The sequence below is a fragment of the Marmota monax genome, unplaced genomic scaffold (assembly GCF_021218885.2).
Source record: "Marmota monax isolate L192 unplaced genomic scaffold, Marmota_monax_Labrador192_F-V1.1 WCK01_AAM20220418_F8-fsc00227, whole genome shotgun sequence".
Classification (NCBI taxonomy): domain Eukaryota; kingdom Metazoa; phylum Chordata; class Mammalia; order Rodentia; family Sciuridae; genus Marmota; species Marmota monax.
In genome coordinates, this window is record NW_026695208.1 from 480139 (window position 1) to 503428 (window position 23290).

A 23290-nucleotide genomic window follows, 5' to 3' on the forward strand; every position below is an offset into this window, starting at 1 on the left:
GAAAAATGGCGGCTAGTTGTCTATCCAAATGTTTATAGTATGCCCTCAGCTAATTACACAGATAAGGTTATGTGTACTAAATCTTCATCTTAAAGACAAACTGTATTTTAAAACCTAAATACACCAAAGAGTCACAGATGCTGATCAGGCTTCTTTTCCTATTATTTAAAGACTGAGTCCTTAAAGAAATCAAACCAGATATCAACATGAAGAAAGGGAATTTCCTCAGGATTCTCCAGGGGCATTTGTCAAATGAAAAGATAAAAATAACTATTCCTACAGGGAGCTATTCTCTCCAAGTAGGGTGACACCTTCCGCATACATGAAAGAAAAAGTCTGTAATTTTTCTTTATAAAGACAACATATCAGACAGTAAATAACTTCAAAATTTCTGTTTGTATCTGAGCTTTCAAATTAATTAAATTGACACTAACCTGAATTGTTGCCCATAGCATGAGTTTTGTTACACCCTCTTCCTAGATCACTAATTACTTGTGGCATCCTTCTGCTGCTGAGCCTGAACACTGAGTACTTCAAAGAATCCTCAACACATCACTCAACTCTCTCTACTGATAGAGCAGAGCTCCTATTCATAAAGACAAGTGTTTTTTCCTTTCTGTTCTCAATTTTTTAAAAATGAAAGATATATGTGCTGCTACTACTATATAAATAAGAGAGTAAATAAATAAATTAAATAAATGCAGGGGACTGGGAGTGTAGTTTAAGACTATGTGCTTAGCTTATGAGACACCCTAAGTTCAATCCCCAGCACCAAAAATTAAATAAACAAAAATAAATGCTTCAGTAATGGCTGAACACAAAGTTAATAGAAATTGGACAAGAGTAAAATAATGAAGTAAATAAATTTGAAAAATGATGCTTATTCGACAGCTATGGCAAAAATTCTTTATTATTATCTTGTTTGTTTGATACTAGGAATTGAACTCTACCCATGAGCTACATCCCTAACCCTTTTTTATTTTTTATTTTGAGACAGGATCTGGCCAAGTTGTTGAGGCTCACATAGAACTTGCTCTCCTCCTACCTCAGCCTCCCAAGTGACTGGGATTACGGATTACAGGCATACACCACTATGCCCAACCTCAATGCAAAAAAAATTTGAGAGATTTACTCCCACCTTATAGTTAACTTAAACTATACAGCCATGAATGTTTATGGCTCACTCAGAGTAGTCAAATGTAATCTGAAATTTCTGAGAAACATGATAAGCTCTTACAAACCATTATTCCAATTTAAAGTGCACATATTTCTGTGCACTCAGTTGATATATCTATTATTCATCAATAGGCTTATTAAACTATCACAAAATCATCATAGAACTCTTCATGAAGTCAAGAGTTAGATGATAAGAGTAATGTAATCAATTTGTACCACTTTAGAAGTAATAAAAGTCCAAATGCCAGTGGACTTCTCATTCCATGTTGGGAGAGCAGGGACAAGTTGGGTGACAGGAAATGACATGTTCTAGGGAAATTTAAAAAAAAAAGTAATTGACTTGTGATGTGTAGGTTGAGGTACCTGTTTGAAAGGTTTGTTTGTATAAAAATCACAAGCAAAATTCAAGGTCAAGTTACAAAATGGAAGTATTATTTGCAAGTACTATGTCCTAATGTACATTAACATACTAATGATTAATCGTAAATATAATAATCCAGATATCAATAATTAATGATAATTTTAAAAGAAGTCATAAAAATCAACACAAAATACTACTATATAAAAAATAGGTGAATCACAAAGAAGATAAACAAATTTCTATCCTAACATGAAAATAATTTAACCTCATATATATACAAAGTGAATTTAGAAAAAAAAGTTACATTTCCAGTAAAAAAAAAAACAATAAAATATCATTAACAAAGAGCTATAAAGCTAAATATTATAAGGGTATGGCAAAATAAGCTTCCATACACAACTCAAAAAGATTTCAATTGATAAGAGATAGTACATAAAACAAATACTTCCTTGGTTATTTTCTGCAAAGTATCTGACAATTGTCTACCTAGCTTTAAAAAACATAGCTATTCCATCAAATCCAATTATCCCAATTTCTGGGACTTTATTTGTAATATAATAAAAAAAAAATTCAACAAGAGGGCTGGGGATGTAGCTCAGTTAGTAGAGTGCTTGCATAGCATGCCCAAGGCCCTGGGTTCAATCCCCAGCACGACGAAAAAAAAAAAAAAAACGCAACAAGAAATATATTGACAAAGATATTTTTTAAATATTTATTTTTTAGTTTTAGTTGGATACAATACCTTTATTTTATTTATTTATTTTTTAATGTGGCGCTGAGGATCGAAATCAGGGCCTCATACATGCTAGGCGAGCATTTTACCACTGTGCCCCAGTCCCTTCACAAAGATTTTTGCCAAAGTCTTAATAATAGTTTTGGAGGGCTGGGGATGTAGCTCAAGTGGTAGCACGCTCGCCTGCCATGCATGCAGCCCGGGTTTGATCCTCAGCACCACATACAAAGATGTTGTGTCCACCAAAAACTAAAAAATAAATATTAAAAAAATCTCTCTCTCTCTCTCTCTCTCTCTCTCTCTCTTTAAAAAAAATAATAATAGTTTTGGATTTCAAATTCTACAACATTGGAAACAACTTAGGTTACCAATAATGAATGAATTATAAAACAAATTATGATTTGTCTGTTTGTTGGGGAATTGTGCAGAAAATAAGAATTAGATATAAAACTGTGTCTTTGATCTAATGTTGACTTTGTGAATAAGTTTTTCAGAAGATAAAACTTGGAAAATACATTAGATTATTCAACAGTTATTTATAAATGATAAAATGTATATAATTTTTCCTTTATCTTTTAATTTTTCCTAAGTAGTCTATAGTGAACATGTATTACTTTTGCATTAAAATTTATTTTTCAAAAGTAAGGTATGATACCATTAGATATGAAGGTGAGAGAAAGAGAAAAATGAAAGGATGGTAAACAATGTTGGTAACTTGAACCCTTGGTTCCCAAAGGTAGGTGTGATGTGATATAAAATGTGCCCCATAATTCCCACCAAGGCACAGTTGCAGATGACACAGCAGTCCTAACCACCACACTAAAGCCAAGAGTAATTCACACATCAGCTGGTCATTTTTGGATTGCCTTGAGCAGTTTTGGGGCCACCTCTTTTTCTTCTTTCCTTCTCCCTTTGCTTTGCTTTCGTAAGTCATCTTCTTACCTGTAGGCCTGTTTCCTCCAGGAAACTATCTTCACCTCAATTTCACTGCAAGCTCTACCACCCTAGAAATCCAGAGTATGTTTTGTCTAAACCTCTCATTTGACATTTAAACTATAGTGTCCTACCTTAGGGGTTCTTTTTTTAAACTGAAATTTTGATACCCCAATTAGATTTTTAAACTCTAATAAGAGAAGGGGTAATATTAAAAATTGTTTTGTAGCATTAGGTAGTCATTCCAGAAACAGGTACTGAGCACATAGTATGTGCTAGACAGTGTTTGAGGTGTTAGGGATATATAAGTGAAATTTTTAAAAGAGAAAAGAAATTCCATGTGCTCAAAAGTTTTAGATCTACTGGCAGAGCCTGGTACTTGGTGTCAAGTCATATGTGATGCAAATCCACAATAAATTTTGACAATGGTGGTGACAGTAATGAAGACAGAAACAAAGAAAAAGCACTGTATTAGTTTTGATGCTGCCATGAAAATTACCATAAATTTCATAGCTTAAAACAATAGCTATTTATTATCTCACAGTCTCCTGGACTTAGAAGTTGAGATACAATGTGGCTCAGCTGGTTCTTCTGTTTATAATCTTGTAAAAATAAAATCAAGATCTGTGTTCCTTCCTGGAGACTATGGGAAATAATCTGCATCCCAGCTCAGATTATTAGCAGAATTCGATTCCTTGCAGCTATAATACTGAGACTCCTATTTCTTTTCTAGGTGTTAGCTAGAAAGCCCTTATCTCCTAGAAACTGTCTGCTGATGATCCTCAGACATGGATCCTTACATCTCAATAACAGCAAAAATGCATTGAATTTTTCTTGCACTTAGAAACTCTCTGACCTCTCCTTTTTTTTTTTTTTTTTTTTTTGCATCTCTCTTATCTTCTGCCATATTCTCTACTTTTAAGATGCATGGGATTAGATTGGGCCCACATGGGCCTTAATCACATCTGCAAAGTCTCTGTTGTCATGCAATATAATATATTCAAAGGAGCCAGAGATGAATGGGTGGGTATCTCTAGGGAGCCATTCTGTCTCCTATAAACAGTAATAACAAAGAAAAATTATGTGGAATACTCCTAACTGAAATTATGAACTCAACTCAAGAAATGTAATCGGATTCCATGACATTTAATGTCTTTCCTCATTAGAAAATGCAGACAAAGGTGCTTTGTAAACTATGAAGGAAGAAGATTTTTTAAAAATGGTTGCTCTTATCACTCTCAGTTCCAACTCCAAACATTTCAACAATAGACTGATTTCCTGATCACCAGATCTAACCACACGTTAATGATCTTTTACTTGTCAATGTTTTTGGTTATCAGAAATGTTAAGCCATAGTTGAGTTTCCTTCTAATCACCCCTACCACTTCTGTTCACTCAAAGCATTTATCTTCATCTAACATCAGTTGTCCTAACATCAGTCAGATGTTGAAAACCCCAAGGAACAAGAGAGGTTTATTTGGGGGTAGGGGGAGAAAAAGGAGAGCTGTGTATTACCTCATAATGCCCAAAATTATGTAACTTCTCAACCAAGATCAAGTCCTACAGGAAGTATAAAGAGGACCTGGGAGGTGGGAACATAAAACAAAACAAAACAAAAACTGTCTGACCTCTTTGGGGATGGAAAGAACAAAGTGGTTGAAGACTAATCCTATGGCACCACAAACAGACTTTCAAGAGATTGTGGAAGGGACAATGCCAAACTGACACAACAGACAGCTCTTTTAATGCTTGTACAGTGCCACTTATTCATCTGAGGAGGCAAAGGAAATGCTTTCAAGCCAGACCCCAGACACAGAAAGGAGCCCAGGTTTAAACACCCCTTCCTGCCAAGAACAGAGTGCCACTCAGCTGAGTCTTTGCTCATGAAGTGAACAGCTGCCCAGGCCCTCTGATGACACCACATCTTGAAGGAGGAAGAAAACAAAATTGACAAATTTATTTTTTTTTTCAACAGACACTAGTATGGCAATATGTAAATCAATGGATGTGTAACTGATGTGATTCTGCAATTTGTATACGGGGTAAAAATGGGAGTTCATAACCCACTTGAATCAAAGTGTGAAATATGATATATCAAGAACTATGTAATGTTTTGAACAACCAACAATAAAAAAATTTTAAAAAAAATTTTTTTCATTACATGAACTATATCCCAGTTCATTTTCACAGCAATGTCCAAGCACCAGTGCTAGTTGGGAAAAATAACTAAAAAAAAAAAAAATAGAATTGATTTGGAGGAGGGGGGATCAAATTAGAAAATGTAGGTGCTTTGTAAATTGTGAAGCAAAAAGGGTTTTAAAGGCAGTTGCAATTACTATTCTCAATTCCATCTTCTTGATCTTGCCCCTGAGAAAACTGGTCTCTGACTGGCCTGACATTCTCAAATGACGTTGTTCCCTTGCTCAACAAAGCTTTAAGGGTCTTCTATTGTCCACCAGAAAACTTTACTTTTTAGAATTTTAGGGTTTTTTCTCCTTTATCCATTTGCCTTTAAGATCATATCAGCAATTAATTACTGAACAACCAGTAAGATCAAGACAGTACAATCATATATTGCTTAACAGGGATATTTTCTAAGAAATGTGTAGCTAGGCAATTTCTTCATTGTGCTAATGTTATAAAGTATACTTACACAAATTAGATAAACATAAGTCAATAACTCAGTGTGGCCTCTTGATATAGTAGAGACACAGTAAACACAAAATATATGAAATTGCTGCAGCAAAACACAGTACATTGTGTCTTCTTTTTTTGTATACTGTTTATAAGTGGAAATTCACTAAAATAATAGAAGTAGTAAATACATAAATCAATTACATAATAAAGTCATTTATTATCATTTTCAAGCATTATATATTGCATATAATTATATGTGTTTTACTTTTATACAATTGGTAGTGCAATAGGTTTGTTTGTACCAGCATTACCACAAACATGCAAGCAATGCATAAGGCAGAATCATGAAATATGTTCTGTTTCTTAAAGAACTTTACAATCATACTAGTTCCCACAGGAACAATAACTAAGTTTACTTGTCTACTATACCTCTAACTTATACACTGCTTTTCAACCCTGTCATCTTTATTCATGCCTCTTCTCTCACCTCAGTTGCTCTCCATCATCACTACTTCTTCCCTTGGAAATCTCACCCATCCTCCCAGCCCCTGTTCCAGTGCTATCTCTGTTAGGAAGTATCCAAATATCCTACTAGACCAGCAGCTCTCAAACCTAGAGATTTTCCTTCCCAGTAGTATTTAATAATATCTGAAGACCTATTTGTTTAAAACAAGGAGCTAAGGATTATAACATCTGTGAGTAAAATCCAGAGATGTTATTAAAGATAGTCCCCTACAATAAAGATTTATCCAGCTCAAAACATCAACAATACTGAAATTGAAACACACTGTACTATAAGCAATATGTCCTCTGAATTCCTACAACATCAAATGTGTGAATAATCTTTTAGTACCTAACATATATTTGCTGAATTTAGCAAATAAACATACTCAGTTTAAATCTAAATCTCAGATGAAGAACAAATAAGTTTTTAATATACGTATGTCCCACTTAATATTATTATTCAAAAAACTATTCATTCTTTATCTACCATTCTCTGCCACTTTTTTCCTGCTTGCTTGCATTCTTTTTCTTAAAGATTTGAAAGTTTGCAAAAGAGAGAATGATTTTTATGCTGTTTGGTCTACAGCAAACATTGAAAAAAAATTTCACTGGTGACAGTGATAAAAGATTTTTCTGTTCTTTAAAACAAATGAGCACTCCAAGCTTACAATTATCACTGCCATATTTTACCAGTTCCAACATCCTCAAGATTCTCTTATCTTTAAGCAAAGTCTTGAGGCCCCTGGCTTTCATGAAGACAGGAAGTCCCAGAGGAAAAAATGCCAGCTCCATACCTGGTCAGACAAGTCTGGCTCAAGTTGAAAAAGCACTGTGTCAAGTGTGGTACGAAGCAAAGTAATGAACCTAAATCTCTGTTTAGATTCTCATGCACTCTCATGCATGTTCACAAGTTCAACAGACTTCTAACTTCCTCTATTGTGTCTGCTGCTTGTTAAACATCTAATTCTTTCAAACAAAATCAGTCTCCCTCTCTTTCTCACTCTTCTCCCTCCCTCCCTCTCCATCCCTCTCTCTCCCACTTTCTCTTCTGTTGTATCAATGTTCTTCAGCACATGTCTAGTCTCCCCAGAGGGAAATCAGCAGTGGCTAAAAGGAATGTCACCTGACCTCTCTATCCTAATGATATTGGAAAAATTATATTTTAAAACAGATATTTCTATGAATGGAAAATTGACAAAATAGGAAAATTTCCCAAAATCTGATCTAATGAAAACCTTGTCTGGCCCTATAATTATTCTAAATCAAAAAACTCCAGGGAGAACAAAATCATATCCTTCTTAAACTTTTTACCTAGAATAGTGATATCCCCCCCCCTTTTGTGTGTGTGTGTGTATGTGTGTTACTGGGAAACAGGATTGAATCCAGGGGCCCCCACATGTTAGGCAAGTGCTCTACCTTTGAACTGTATCACCAGCCCCATTGGAACTGTGGTTTTCAATGGAGTGGAGGACAGAGCAATTTTGCACCCTCGCACCCCCACCCAGTAAGATTGCCAATTTAACAAGTAAATATACAGGATCCTCAGTTAAATCTGAATTTCAGATAAAGAACAAATAAATTTTTAGTGTAAGTATGTCCCATTAAGTATTTCAGGCATACTTCTGCAAAAAAAAAAAAATATATATATATATATATATATATATATATATATATATATATATATAATATTATTTATAAAAATAATATATATTTTTATATAATATGTATTTATATAATATATATTTATATATATTATATATTTTTGCATATATTTGCAGAAGACATACTTCTACAAAATATATATTATATATAGTATAAATTTACACAAATAAAATATATAATATATATATACATATATTTTTTCATTATTTCTTTATCTGATATTCAAAGTTAACAAGGCATACTATATTTTATCCTTCAGCCTATCCTTTGAGGACATGTGGTGCTATCTATTAACATTTTTATGTGTTAAAACTGGGGAAGACACTGTATCTAATGGGTAGAGGCCAGGCATGCTGTTCACCATCTTAAAATGCCCAAGACATATACAACTGGAGATATGAAAAATTGTGCTCTACATGTGTAATAAGAATTGTAATGCATTATGCTGTCATATATAAATAAAAAGAAAAAAATGCCCATGACAGCTCACTACAACACTCAGCCAGTCCACAATGCTGGTACTGTTGAAATTGAGATGTCTTGCTTTAGAATGACTTTGGAGAACATCTCATATGCTCTTCTTTGTTTTTTTGTTTTTGTTTTGTTTTGTTTTTAGGTGCTAGGAATTGAACACAGGGCCTGGTGCATACTAAATACATACTCTAATACTAAGCTACCCTCCTCCCCCAAACCAGCCCTGTCCTCCTTTAAAAAAAAAAAAAAAAAAAAAAAATCAGAGAACAGAAGGCCCAGAGGAGTTAAAGTAGCTTGCTCTAAGCCTCAGAGCTAATTACTTTCAAAACTGGTCAACTTGGAGGCAAACCCAGAAAACTGGTTCCATTTCTGTGTGGCCCGGAAATGTTACCTCCTACAGCAGATACACTTAAGCTATCCAAGAGTGGATTCCTTTAGACTTCTCCAATAGAAAACATCAATCAAGCCTCTGGGTGGCCTCTGGCTGGGAGGAAGAGAAGGTATAGGGTTTGGGATTAAAATTTTTGTTCAAATATTTTTCCAAATCTTTTCCTCACCCCTAATTTTATTTATAGGAAAGGAAAGGAGGAAAGAGTAAAAATGCTGGCTTGGACTGAGCTCTGATTATGTCTACTCTCTCTTTGTCCCACTTCTTTGACCTACAAAGATACATTGTTTGAGTCTTTGGAAGAGCTTCACTTTCCTTTTTCAAGGATCTCCCCCACTCTTGGATGTGAGAAAATTGCTTAACTGAAACCACCCGAAGATGCTATTAAGTACTACAAAGGGAAAATGAAGGCATTGATGAAAACCTTCTAGAGATTATTTGGGGGATGGCCAGATGTCAGAGGCCTGTGAAATAACACGCAGTGGTGTACTGAAAATGCATTCAGACGTCAATTCCTGCCACATAAGGTTTGCTTGGAGGCCTAAAGCAAGCAACATGGCTCATCTAAGTAAAGAGCTAGCCAAGATAATCTAATGACCTAAGAATCTAATGACACTATACGCTGTCTCTGATCCTGCTTGGTTTTATTTTAACAGACGGATTTTTATTGCTTCTCTTCTGTGAGTGTCTGCAATGATTCCCTGCCCCTGCTTACTAAAATATTTTCTTATGAGTTGAATTTTTTAAAATGAATTTTCTAAAATATTCATTTGGCATGTTATTAATCACTCATATGAATTTTGGGCAGGACTGGATTAAAGGGGAATAATTGCTTTAACCAAATTGTCTAACTAAGAAGGTACAAATTCATTATGCTTCATGTAAAAATTCAAAGGGCATATCCTATTGAAGAGATATTGAGAGTTTCTCAATACCTTCTCAATCCTCTTAGCCCTGTCATTCAATCATTTTATAACTTTCAAAAGAAATAAGACTTTGTCATTAACATTGCCCTTACTAGACCTGGTGTAACTAATCTCTGAACCAATTGCTTTATAATATCTTCTTGGAACAAGCACTCTGGCATTTTTATTTATGCTAACCTCCACATTCCCTTATGGACAGATAATTTTCTGTTGCTTCTTTATCCACTGATTTAACAAGAGTGTATTTCATTTGCAATCTTTCCCATTGTTGAATAGTTCCTGTCTCTTACCATTTAAGTTCCCCCACACTTGCATTCCCAAGAGAATCACAAGATGATTTTAGGCATCTTCAAGGGATTTGTGTATTTCCTGGGAGGCAACTTTCCCAAATATATACTTTAATCTCTTCAAGTAAGTTAAGTAATTATAAGGAATGATTTTCATTCCTTATAATTGAGACAGGAAATGCTATAGACTTCTGGTTCTAATTTTTATGTTATTTGAATGCACTTAGACCCCACCAAGCCAACAGAGATAGCAACAATCCTCTGATTGGGAGTCCCCAGAATCCTTCTGCCTTTAGCCCTTTCCCCAAGGACAACAGAAATCTCCCCAGCTCAGTAAGTCAGAGCTTGCCTTTTAGCTGGAACAACTTTAAGTAGTTGGTGTAATCTCCACAGCTGCAGCCTTGTTCAGGATGTGTGAGGCCCCATTGAGCAAACTACGACTAACACATCTTTGCAAAGTCTTAGCAAATTTATAATGGATAAAAACAAAAGAAGACACTCTTTCCAGAATTAAACGGCACCCTTCGGACAAAGTCACCTTTCTGCCATTCTAAAGGCACTAGGTGCTTATATACATTTCCAATGACTTAAGGTCATTTTATATACATTGACCCTTTTTTTTAGAGAACATAAATTTGGTTTGTGAGAATTCTATCATGTTCTAAATACACAGTTGAATTTTACTATTTTATTAAATAATTTCTGAAGGTGAGAACTCAGGATCAAGAAATTATTTTATAAAGCAAACACCTTGGAATTTCAGCTATCTTAGAGTGAAATAATTGCCAGAGTTATTGACATGAAAATAATGTTCATTTTCCTCTGAGGCTTGATTTATTACTCGGGTTTGGAATGGGAATTCACCCTCTTTTTCTGAGATTCCACTGAAAGTCCCAATTCTAATTATGTAATTTTAAGCAGCTCATCTCAGGAGATAACCAAGGCAATATGGTCAAAGGACAGTACTGAATTTTTCTGGGTATTACACATGAAATCTATTGAAGTAGAATGTTTGTCAGATTTTTTTCACCTCAGATTTGGTGGACATGGTTTGTTTATAAGAGATATAACACATAATACTGATAAAAATACAACTGACCTGAATAAGCAGATTTATGAAGAAATATTTAATACTTTCAATTTTTTTGTGCCCAAAAGGTTGGTACATAACTAATATGGGGCTTAATGTAATAACTCCCATGGACCTCTCTTTCTACCTGACTCTTTCACTTTTGAACAAATTACCTCATCAAATCTGATTACACAAAATCAAGTCTCTCTATTTAAATCTGTGCTATAGAGAACTTGAGCCCACAAACAAAAATATTGTATATTTTTGGCCATTGCTTGAAGCTAAGTCATCTTGTGCAATCATCAGATTGAGTTTATAAAATGGTACTAGTACCATTCACATTTTATGGATGAGGAATCCAAGGTACAGAGAAATTTAGCAACTTTTGAAAAACTGTTCTGCTAGAATTTGAGCCCAAGCAAGTAAGTCTCCAAAGTCCATTTTTTTACTACCTCTTGTGACACCACAAGAGCATGTTTAGTAGCTTGTACATAGAATTTCTCCTTTGCCTAAAATTATGTTTACATATATATTTTAAATGGGAGAATTTTTTACTCAATATAACATTATAAATATTTCCCTGTCTTCAGAAAATAGAGAAAAACTAAGTCCATTATTATCAAAGCATAAAACCAGTTGAGAAGTTTGTCCCAATTGTAAGATAATTCTCTTAAGAATCTTGTGATTTGAAACCTAGCGTGTAGTAAGATAATCTTCCCTGAATCTGAGGGACAGAAGGCAGTTATTTAACTTCTTTAGATTTCCTCTATTCTCTCATTTGCAAAATTAAGATGATATGTTAGGTAATTTCCAGACTCTTTGCACTAAGCTGCCTGGAGCTGTACATTAGTCAACAAACATTCAAGAATTCTTTCTGAGCACCATTTTGACAAGGGTCAAGTGTAAGCATGTGACATAGCAGACGAGAGGACAGGATATGAGTAGTCAGGTGGAGTAACAGGAAATATTCTCTCCAAGGCACCTGCAAGAACTTTTAAGGGAATAGAGACTTGGCAAAGACAAGGCCACCCAGCAGAAATCCAGATGCTTATTCACAGTGCCCTTCCCTGGTGGTGTATCTTACCTCTCTTTCCACACCCCTGTCTTTTTATTCATGGCCCATGTTTGTTTCAACAGTGAAGTCCATATGCATATGTGTATCTCATATCTTTAGGACCTGGCTTGGATATCACAATCAAAGGTGAAATGTTACGTATTTAACAACCAATCAGTAAGGATGTTAGCTAAAGTGCTGAAGTGAGATTCTGAGGCACAAGAGTGAACCCTTTGGTTTCTGGATTTGGGAATAGGGAGCAGAGAATCCCAGAGGAGCAGCTGCACAGCTGGAATGTCAGGGTCAGCAGCCAAACGGAAAGGACACTGGCCCAATCAGGATGGATAGCTGTGAACAACTAGTTTACCCAGGCTGATGTGTGCCAAGTTCATTCATATTCTGCTGCAAATTTAAAATGATCAAACTTAAGATTAAATCTCACCAATTCTTATCAATTAAATTACACATATATGTATATATATGTACATACACGTGTATAGAGAAAGAGCAAGTGGGGGGCGGTGGTGGAGGGGGTGGGAGATGGCTATGCACAGCAGCTGCTTTAAAAAAAAATCTCCTTTTTCCTTACTCCAAACTAAAAAGTTCTCTCTCAATTCCAAGCCAAGCCTACTGACTAGTCGGTATTTATTCCCCTGTTATCCCATGACTCTTCATGGTACAGAGATGGGTCATTCTGCACAAGCTACCCCCAACTCTTTACTCAGTCCAAGGAAGTCATTTTCCAGCATCTCAACTTCTTTACTTCAGGACCTCAGTGTCCTAAGAGCAGTCGTCAAAACTCAGGCTACTCAGATGTTTATTTTTCATTGTCACATGAATTTATTTATATCTGAGATCTTTTTTGTTGCATTGGAATAAAAATGAAAACACTATATGCAAAAAATGTGAAGCTGAAATCCTTTGGATCTTGGTGGAGAGTGAGCAAATTTGGTGAGAAAAGAACATAGCTGTGAGCAAAGGGCCTCAAGGCCTGAGCTGAAGAGTCGGCATTCAGTTTGAGTTCCAGGGCGTGAGAGGTCTTAGAATTGCCTCTCTCAATGCACAACTCAAGCTCACCATTGTGCCTCCTACATAAGCATACCTCCTTTCCCTAAATTACCATCTCATGAAAAAAGAATTTCATTTATTCAACACAGACACTTCCTGGTATTTAACATCCAATATACAGAAGAAGTTGTCAAAGTACTGAAATCACTGAATTATCTCATTCTATCCTAACCTAATTGGTTACAGTGTGTGGGTGTGTAAGTGAGGGTGAGCATAGGTTTGTGGTGGGAGTGAGACTAAAGAGAAAAATAACTAGCTAATCATTTTCAAGTGTAAACATAGCAAAATATCTTTTCTTTTACATAAATATTCAGCTTTGGATTACTCAATTAAGACAGCAAATCAGCTGAAAATAAACAGACTGAATGAGTTTCCTATGTTAATTCACATGATTCCTCTGAAACAGTTTTCTGGGAATCATAAAAGAAGGGTCATCTGCCTAACTTGGGCCACTAGAATGTAATTGACCTAGAAAACAGTCAAAGAGTCTTAACAAGAGAGAAGTCTGTAGAAACATTATGAAAGCAATGTAAGTAGACCTAGAATAAGCTGTCTAATGTTTCTTATATTAGTTTCTTCATAGTAATTTCTTCAGATTTCTTGGTCCTAACTTGTAAGTCATTGAACTTTTTTGACATCACATGATTTTCTTTATTCAGTGATGTATATAAATGTTCATTTTTCTAAAAGATGGTGCTAATTGAATTTTTTATGTTAGGACTTAATAAGGGTTAAAAGCAAGGTAGAGAAAGGAAGGGACAGCTGAAAATTTTGCTATGTTTCTGTGGTTTTGAAAAAACCCCATGTTTTATGAATTAAAGCCATGGAAAACTATCATGATGTCTAAATATTTAAACGGAAATATTATGCTTCACAGAGGTCATTCTGGCACAGATGTTGGACCGTTCCACGTCTGGCCTTAAGAATCCAAGACATCAGAGCCTTGATGTCATCCTTTTAAGATTATAAAGCTCCACATTTTGATTAACTTGTTTTTATGAGACACAGGCCTGATGCTCAAGTACTTACATCTCATTATTTCATTTTTTTAAATTAACACCAAAATTTTCTTTCCTATAACTAAAAATAAATTATTTATGTTCCAGTACTAAATGAAAAATATTTAAAGTACAATAATTTGGGTTTAATTATTAAAAATATTATGGGGCTCAGAGGAAAAACTAGCCTATGTTCTAATATAGGATTGATATTAACAAAAAATGCTAAAGTGCTTTCTGAGAAAAGGGATTTTTCATAGAAATCACAAATGCACACTAAACATCCATGTCTGTGAGTAGCATTTTCTTTTTCAAAGTAAAATGTAATGCCTAAACATTTTGTGAATGTTGCAAAGCAAAATTCATGAACAGGTCTCCAGCTAAGAACAAAATGATTTTTTATGCCACCTCACAGACAGCCAACTCACACCTTCTGAAATACAGAGACTTGCAGTTCATTAACAGAGAATATATTTTATACCTATCAATAACACTATTTCTATCCCAGATCCAGTCTTTTTTTTTATTTATTTATTTATTTTGGTACCAAGCACTTAACTCAGGGGCACTTAACCACTGAGCCACATCCCAAACCCTTTCTAACATTTTATTTCAAGACAAGGTCTTACTAAGTTGCTTAGGGCATCGATAAATTGCTGAGGCTGGCTTTGAATTTGTAATCCTCCTGCTTTAGCCCCTGAGCCCCTGGGACTATAGGCATGTATCACCATGCCTGGCTCAATCTGCAGTCTTACCCTTAAATTATTCCTTCCATAGTTTTTCCGGATCCAACAGTGGTGACTCCAGGCATCTATTTGCTAGGCTGAAACTCTGACTACTCCCATTCGCTCACATCCACATCCAATCTTTTCAGAAATATTACAGTTGGGGCAGTGGTTGCCCTTCAATGGTAGAGCTAGGCTTGCCTAGCATGTGAGGCCCTGAATTTGATCCTCAGCACCACATAAAAATAAATGAATAAAATAAAAATATTGTGTCCATCTACAACTAAAAAATATTTAAAAAAAAAAAAAGAAATCTTACAGTTGTACTTAGAGAATGTATCCAGAATCAGATCACTATTCACCACTATTTCACTAGATACAAGCCAATATCTTCCACCTGGACATAGCAGCAGCCTCCAAGTCTTGCTTCTGCCTTGTCCCACTACAATATCTTCTTCACATGGAAAATATATGAGGCTTTTAAAACTTAAGTTGGATTATATTCTTTCTCTTCTCTAGACCCTTTCTGAGTAAATGACAAAATTCTTACAATGACTTTCATACTCTACTTGATATGCCCATGTATTTCCTCTCAGACCTCTCTCAAATTACCCTCACCCTTTGCTCTCTGCCCTAGCCACACCAGCCCTTTTACTATCCCTCCAACAGGTAAGCATGGACCTGGCTCAGAGCTATCTCTCCATGTTGTTCCCTCTATATGGACCACTCTTTATCCATAATAACCACACAGTTTATTCCATACCTCTTTCAGGTTTTTACTCAAATGGCACTTTCTCCATAGAGTGCAATTTGACCATCTTATTTAAAATTATAATCCTAATTTCCCTACCCATGCCCACACTCCTGATCTACCCTCTTACCCTGCCTTACATTTTATTTTTCCTACCATTTATCACCTTAAAACTTGTTATATGCTTTACTTATTTTTATGATAATTATTTACAATATCTACCAATCCCCAGCATGTAAGTTCCACATGGGAGGTAATCTTTGTCTGTTTTCTGATAAATTCTAAACACCTAAGCAGCCCCTAGCATATGATAGGTACCTGATAAGTATTTGTCAAATTAATGGGTAGATGAATGCAATCGTTCATCAAGCTGTGGAAATTCACTGTTAGTCTTCATGTATGCATCTATTGATCAACTAATTTTTACCAAGCACCTATTCTATACTCAGCATGTGTCTCTATTTCATCTTACCATTAGATTATGACAATTAAAATTTGGGACCACCTTTGATGTAGTTGTCCACAGAGATAAAACCGTCAAGACTTAAATGACCTAAATTAAGAGACCCTGTAGGCCAGCACTATCCAACTGAGTTTCTGTGATGACACAAATAGTCTGTATCTGTGCTGTCCAGAATGGCAGCCACTAGTTAACTGGGACTGAGTCACCTGGAACTATGACTCCTAGGACTGAAGACCCTAATTTTTATTTTATTTTATATTAATTAGTTTAAATAGCCAAGGGATTACTGCACAGGACAGCACAGCTCCAGTTTCTTACTATTCCTCCACTCAGGGATTTCCCTATGTTACTGAAGCAAGAATTAAAAACAGGCAGTGTAGATTGGTTAATCTGGTTAGATCAAAAAAATGAAGGCCCATTAGAGTCTGGGAAATTAGAGACTGGAAGAGATTGGAATGTTAATACCTGGGAGATTGGAATGTTAATGTCTTCAGAGCTCTTTGATTACCAAGATTCCCTGCATATACTACCCTTCCCAAAAGGTTACAGACAGGATTAATGCCTCCTGGGCTGCTACCTGCCTGGATCACCCCAATTGGCCCTTCATCCTGCCCACGTGCTTCTCACCTGTTGGCCAGGAAAGAGATGGAGGGGGGGGGGAGGGCAGGAGAACAAAGAAAGTCTAAAATGTATAAAAGGGACAGGATGCTGTCACTTCTTGGGATACCAGGATACCAGCTATGGCCCTCTTCTCCTTCCCAGAGAAGTCTGTGTTACTATTTTTTAAATAAAACCTTCTTTATATGCTTGCTGCAGCGCTTCTCAAATGTTTAAACTTCAACATTTGTGGAACTTGTCACTGATAGGTTTTAATACCACAGGCAGGTTCTCAGAAAAGATGACTAACAATTAGTTACTATCTCTTGTTAACTATCCTTTCTGTAGAAAACAACATACACAACCAGAAATGGCAGTGTTGCAAACTGATTTGTTAAACTCATTTTCAAAAACTACCTCCCAAGGCATTGTAGATCACACTCTGGTTTCCACCTTAGGATGATAGAATGAAAATGAACTGTACTCTTCTCTTCACGATGAAAACCATTAAAATTTTAGAAAGGATATTTTTCAAAATTCATATAACCGGAAAACAGTATCAGGCTTTGGAGGTCCATAACTTTGAGAAGACACTGGAAGACAGAAAGCAGATGGCATTAGAGCACAGATTTAAAACCACAGCTCAAAACAAGAATAGGAGAGTACTGCCAGAAATGTTAAGAATAGATACTAAGGACAAGAGGGAGGCCAGGAAAATAGGCAGTGTCATTGTTAGAGGCCAGCAGCAGGAATAGCCAGCAAAGTTGAACTGCGCACTCCCTCTCTACCAACCTAGGCCACATTTCAGCAACAAGAACTGTTGCTCCAGCTGGAAGCTACAGGTGTGGAAGCCTGGATCAAAGAAACAATGCCCTGAGCTACCCAAGAGGAATGAGACAACCCCTGTCCACCCAAAGCTAATCTGTGAGTCACCACAACCAGTGGCATCACCCTCTCCCCATGTACCCTTCAAACCAGAGTGAAAGACAAGTTTCACCCACAAATCCTGCCCTTCTCTCTAAACAGGCTGCTGAGGAACATAGAGCAGATAGTCTAATCAGGACTTCCAGGTAGGAGTTTGAACACTCAGGAGTCACCAAGCATGGGAGGAAGGTCACCACTACCAGGAGAGAAAGCCGAGTCCCTTGACTTTAAAAGTGAAGAAATAAAAATTAATAAAGAAGTCAGAATAAGATTTTAAAATTACATAGAACTATATGAATTAACCACAGAGATATTTGAGGAAATATTAAGTTTATATAAAATAATCAAATTGAAAGTTATTAAAATTTTGATCTTTTCAAATAGAATATTGAATGAATATATCAAATAACAGAACAGGCACAAAGAAAATAATACCAAACCATAACATTAAGCCAAAAATTTATTCCAGAATGCAATAAAAAGTAATGAAGGGATATGAAGTATAAAGTGAAAGTTAAGAATCATGTAAGTAGACCCAAATGTTCCAACATCCACCTAATTGGGGTTACTAAAAGAAACACTAGAGGAAATAGAAGGAATGTCTATCTATCAATATATATAGTTTAGTTATAGTTTAAGGACCTACTGATTATCAAGTAAAATATATTTAAATGAAAACTTATACATACATAGATGTTATACAATACTAACATTTGAGAAAACCGAGAGTAAAGGAAACATATACTAAACTCTGAAAAAGAAAAAAAAATTTCCACAGAATATCCTAATCCTAAATAAATGTTGATTTTTTTAAAAATATTTATTTTTTAGGTGTAGTTGGACACAACAGCTTTATTTTATTTATTTATTTTTATGTGATGCTGAGGATCGAACCCAGGGCCTTGCAAGTGCTAGGGAAGCGCTCTACCACTGATCTACAACCCCAACCCTAAGTGTTGATTTTTTAAAAACAACAATGACAGTAATTTCTAGAACAACAATGTAGAACAAATATTCCAAACATGTCAACATGGGAGGGAACAGGGCTGGGTGCGAATGCTTCAGGTACAATTGCAGCACACAAATATTTAGTTTTTGTTCAACTAATGTAGAAAGACACTGATGAATTCTGGTTATTGAATAAAAAATACATACTTGTATGTGCTAAAAATTGAACCACAACTATGAGAAAAACACAAATATAACTTATAATTTTTATGCCATCAGAAAAATGTGAAAGAAATTGTGAATCCACCAAGGCACAAAAATCTTAGAATAGTATTCAAATACCTACACCCCTCCTCCCCCCACAGAATAATCAGGTCCACAGAATTTTGTTGGCAGCTATTACCAATCGTTTTTAAAAAACAAAATTAATATTTTAAACAAGCATGGAAAAATAGAAGAAGCTACCAAATCTTTTAAGTATGTATCATAAGCTTTCTAAAATAAGGAAAGAAAATCAATCTCACAATCATGGATGCAAATTGCCAAATGAAATATTAGAAATTTAAATTCAGCAATCCATTAAGGGAACAGTGCATTATTATCAAGTAAATTTTATCCCCAGAATGCAAAGATGGATTTTTTAAAATATTTTTTTAGTTGTTGATAGATCTTTATTTTATTTATTTATATGCAGTGCTGAGAATCAAATCCAGTGCCTCATAAACGCCAGGCAAGCGCACTGCCGCTGAGCCACAGTCCCAGCCCCAGGATAGATTTTTGATAGTGAACAACCAATGTAATGTGCTTACTTGGTCATATGATTTAGGAGAAAAATGATTTCAGTAGGGACCCCAAAGATTCAATTGCGATTATATATGTACAAATAATGCCCGTGTGTGTGTGTGTGTGTGTGTGTGTGTATGAATGCATGTAAACTATGTTGGAGTCTGTAAACAAGTCAAAATAACACCTGGCATTTTGCCAGGGGAATGTTAGAGTTCGTAAACAAGTCTGGATGGTGCCTGGCAAAATGCCAGAGGGAGTGGTTTGAGAAGTAACAAAACCGAGCCATTAAGTGTAGAGATTCCTGATTGGTTGACTGATGTATCTAGTTTATGCTAATTAGATAAGCTGTGTGGAATGTATAAATACTGCTCCTGTCCTGCAATAAACGGCTCCCACTCCTGCTGCAGCCGTACTCCGGCAAACTAAAACTAAAAAGAAACTTCTTTAATTTGATAAAAAAAAAAGTGTCTATCCCAAAGTACCACAAACATGATACTTATTAGAAATAATGAGTATCTAAAATAAGGAACAAAACTAAAATTGCCCATTGCCATTGTTGCTATTTAGCATCAGATTGGTCACACTAGCCAATGGATTGAAATAAGTAAAACCATATTAAGTATTGTAAACATTGGAAAGTAAGAGGCAATCTGCTATTACTCACAGAGGACATGATCATCTGTCTAGAAAATTCAAGACAATCAACTGAAAAGTTACTATAACCAAGAAGAGAATTCAACAATTTGGCAAGATACAAAATCAACATAAATAACAACTTTTCTGTACATTGGAATCAACCATGTTGCAAGTGTAATTGAGAGGAAAAAAAAAATGCATTCCTAATGGCAACAAAAATATTAAAGCACTTAGGAATAAAATTAATAAAAATAAATAAGAACTCTGGGTGAAAAAAATTACAAAGCCCAATTGAAAAAATGGCTTGAATAGGGAAGAAATATTCCACATTCATAGATTAAAACCCCAATATTTTAAAATATAGATTCTCGGCTTCGAGAGCCGGCGCCATGACCGCTTCAGGGCTCGTGGGCTTGCTTGGCAGCACCACTGCCACCGCATGGAGAGCTGCAAGATCACCAATTCTGTGTCAGTCTTTGAGGGAAATGAGTTCTTCTCAAGAAGGGAAGTCTGAATCTGTCAAACAACCCCTTAGGAAGCCAAAGTTACCAGTAGGTCGTTTTGATGCACCAGAGGATTCCCATTTAGAGAAAGAACCACTGAAAAAATTTCCAGATGATGTTAATCCAGTTACCAAAGAAAAAGGTGGACCTAGAGGCCCAGAACCTACCAGATATGGAGATTGGGAACGAAAAGGACATTGTATTGATTTTTAAGTCACATATTTAACTTCAAAGGACACTGTATTGATTTTTTTAAGTTACATTCTTTAACTTCAGTATCATTTTCTGAATATATACATCTGAATTACTTATTTCAGATTATTTTCTTTTTTTTATATCCTTTAAATCATCTAATTTCTTTTTTTTTCTTTTTGGTGGAACTGGGGATCACGCCCAGGGCCTCATACTTACTAGGCAGGCACTCTACCACTGAGCTAACATCCCAGACCTAAATCATTTTAACTTCTGTACTATGTTTAACTAACTAAATACACACACACACACACGTACATATATATACACACACATATATACATATATAATGGATTTAGATGAAAATATGCTGCTATAAATTAGGAAAGGGAAGATATTTTTATATTAGCTCATAATTAACTTTAACTTATTAGGGTATATAAAAACATAATTATATAATTATAAATCTTTACTTCATTTTTTTCAATTTAAATTAATTAGTTGCTTGTACAATGTATGTGTAAATAAAACAATTTTAAAATCAACTGTGCTGCCATGGACTCGGTAATAGTGGCTTTTTAAATGTGAATTAAATAATGTATTATAGTTTGAGAAACTCACAGTAATGACAGAAAAATATTTAGCTTGGAGCCACTTAGATTCAAATCCTGAAGCCACTACTTACCAACTATGTAACCTTGAATAAGTTATTAAACTTCTTTGGAATTTGGGAAGATTAATAAGTGGATCCATTTGTATTAGGGGTTTGCAGAGAAAAAGAACCAATAGGAGATACATACGTATATAGAGAAAAAAAAAACAGATCAACCTTTTAGGACAGATTGGCTAATGCAGTTCTAGAGACTAAGAAGTTCCATGATCTGCCACATTCAAGTTGGAACTCTAAGAAAGCCAGTAGTGCATTTTAGTCCAAATCCAGAGGCCTGAGAAGTGGTTGATTTAAATCCAGTCTGAGAGCAAGATGAGATAAGATGTACCAGCTTACACAGTGAGGCAGGAAAAAAAGGGGTGAATTCCTTCTTTCTCTGTATTTTGTCCTATTCAGAACCTCAGCAAATTGGATGATGCCCAGCCACATTGGGAAGGAGTTTACTGAGTCTACTAGTTCAAATGTTAACCTCAAACTAGGTGTGATGGCAAACACTATAATCCTAGCTATTTTAGGAGGCTGAGGTAGTAGAATCAGCGGAGTCCATATGTCAAGACCAGCCTAGGCAACAAGACCTCCTCTCAAAAAACAAGTAAGAGGGGGCTGGGGATACGGCTTAGTTGGTAGAGTGCTTGCCTCCCATGCACATAGTCCCTGGGTTCAATCCCTAGCACAAAAACAACAAAAAACCCACATGCAAAAGCAACTAAACGTCAATCTCATTCAAAAACACCCTTATAGACCCATCCAGAAATGACCTTTAATTTGGGCACCTGTGATATACTCAAATTGACACAAAATTAACCATGATAGTGCAGAACAAGTCATAGGACATATCTCCTAAGTGTTAGCTATCATTAAATGATGAATATTTTTCTAAGTTCCTGGGGGATATATTTGAAAATTTTGAAATATTTGGGTTAAAGTTGTTTTACTATCATTAAAAATTTTTATTATCATTAATAAAATCATTAATAAAAAATCATTTTATTATCATTAAAAAATATTAGCTAAAAATACTGATTATTTGCATGGTGAACTGAATTGGAATATATATTAGTAAGGTACAGAAGACAAATGTGAGAAAAGTAGGGGATGGAATGGGCCAGTTTAGTCTGTTTTGATGATTGAAAATCTTCTACCCTGTGGCCTTCTGATAACTGGGTCAGGAAAAGTCAAGTGCAATTTGCAGATCTGAAATGAAGGAAGAACAGAAATTGCTGGACTCCCCTAAGGCATCTTGCTTCTCTAGTCCTCTGGCTTCACTCAGTTGCAGAAGTTGGACCTTCAGCCCCTAGGTTACTCTTGAATTATTTAGGAAGAAAGATTGCGCACCGAATGCTTATATGTTATATGAGTTATTTGTATTATATAGTTCAGTAGTACTTCAGAGGATTGTAGGGAGATTTTAAGAGAATAAGCTATGTGTGTGTTGTGGGGCGGGGGAGAGAGAGAGACAGACAGACACTGTGATTGAACCCAGGGACATGTTACCATTGAACTGAGTATGTATGTGATCCTGGGGAATTAATCTGGAAGTGCTCTACCACTGAGCTACATCCCCAGTTCTTTTTGTTGTTGTGTTGAGACAGGGTCACACTAAATTGCCCTGGCTAGCCTTGAATTTGGCTATCCTCTTGCCTCAGCCTCCTGAATAGTTGGGATTACAGATGTGTACCACCACACCCAGCTAAGAGAATGAACTTTAAAACATATATTCTCTCCACAAACTAGTCTGCTAATTAGCATTAGTCATTTTGTCTTTATATCATTTGTCATCTCTGAGTCAATATTTGTTCTACTTGCAATTACTGTGTGTAGT

General features: G+C 35.5%; 2 protein-coding genes across 5 annotated transcripts in view; one reads left to right on the forward strand and one right to left on the reverse strand.

Moving 5' to 3' along the window:
• Filip1 (filamin A interacting protein 1) overlaps window positions 1–23290 on the reverse strand; it is a 174086-nt gene that overhangs the window by 125237 nt on the left and 25559 nt on the right. The gene's annotated exons all lie outside the window — the stretch shown is intronic.
• LOC124083691 (succinate dehydrogenase assembly factor 4, mitochondrial) lies at window positions 20485–21343 on the forward strand. The gene has a single exon (XM_046430430.2). It carries the CDS (start codon window positions 20493–20495, stop codon window positions 20817–20819), a length of 327 nt encoding a protein of 108 aa, XP_046286386.1. The 5' UTR covers window positions 20485–20492; the 3' UTR covers window positions 20820–21343.

What these genes read in the sequence shown, in the direction of transcription:
- LOC124083691 (XM_046430430.2), top strand. Translation starts at nt 20,493, where the DNA reads ATGACCGCTTCAGGGCTCGTGGGCTTGCTTGGCAGCACCACTGCCACC.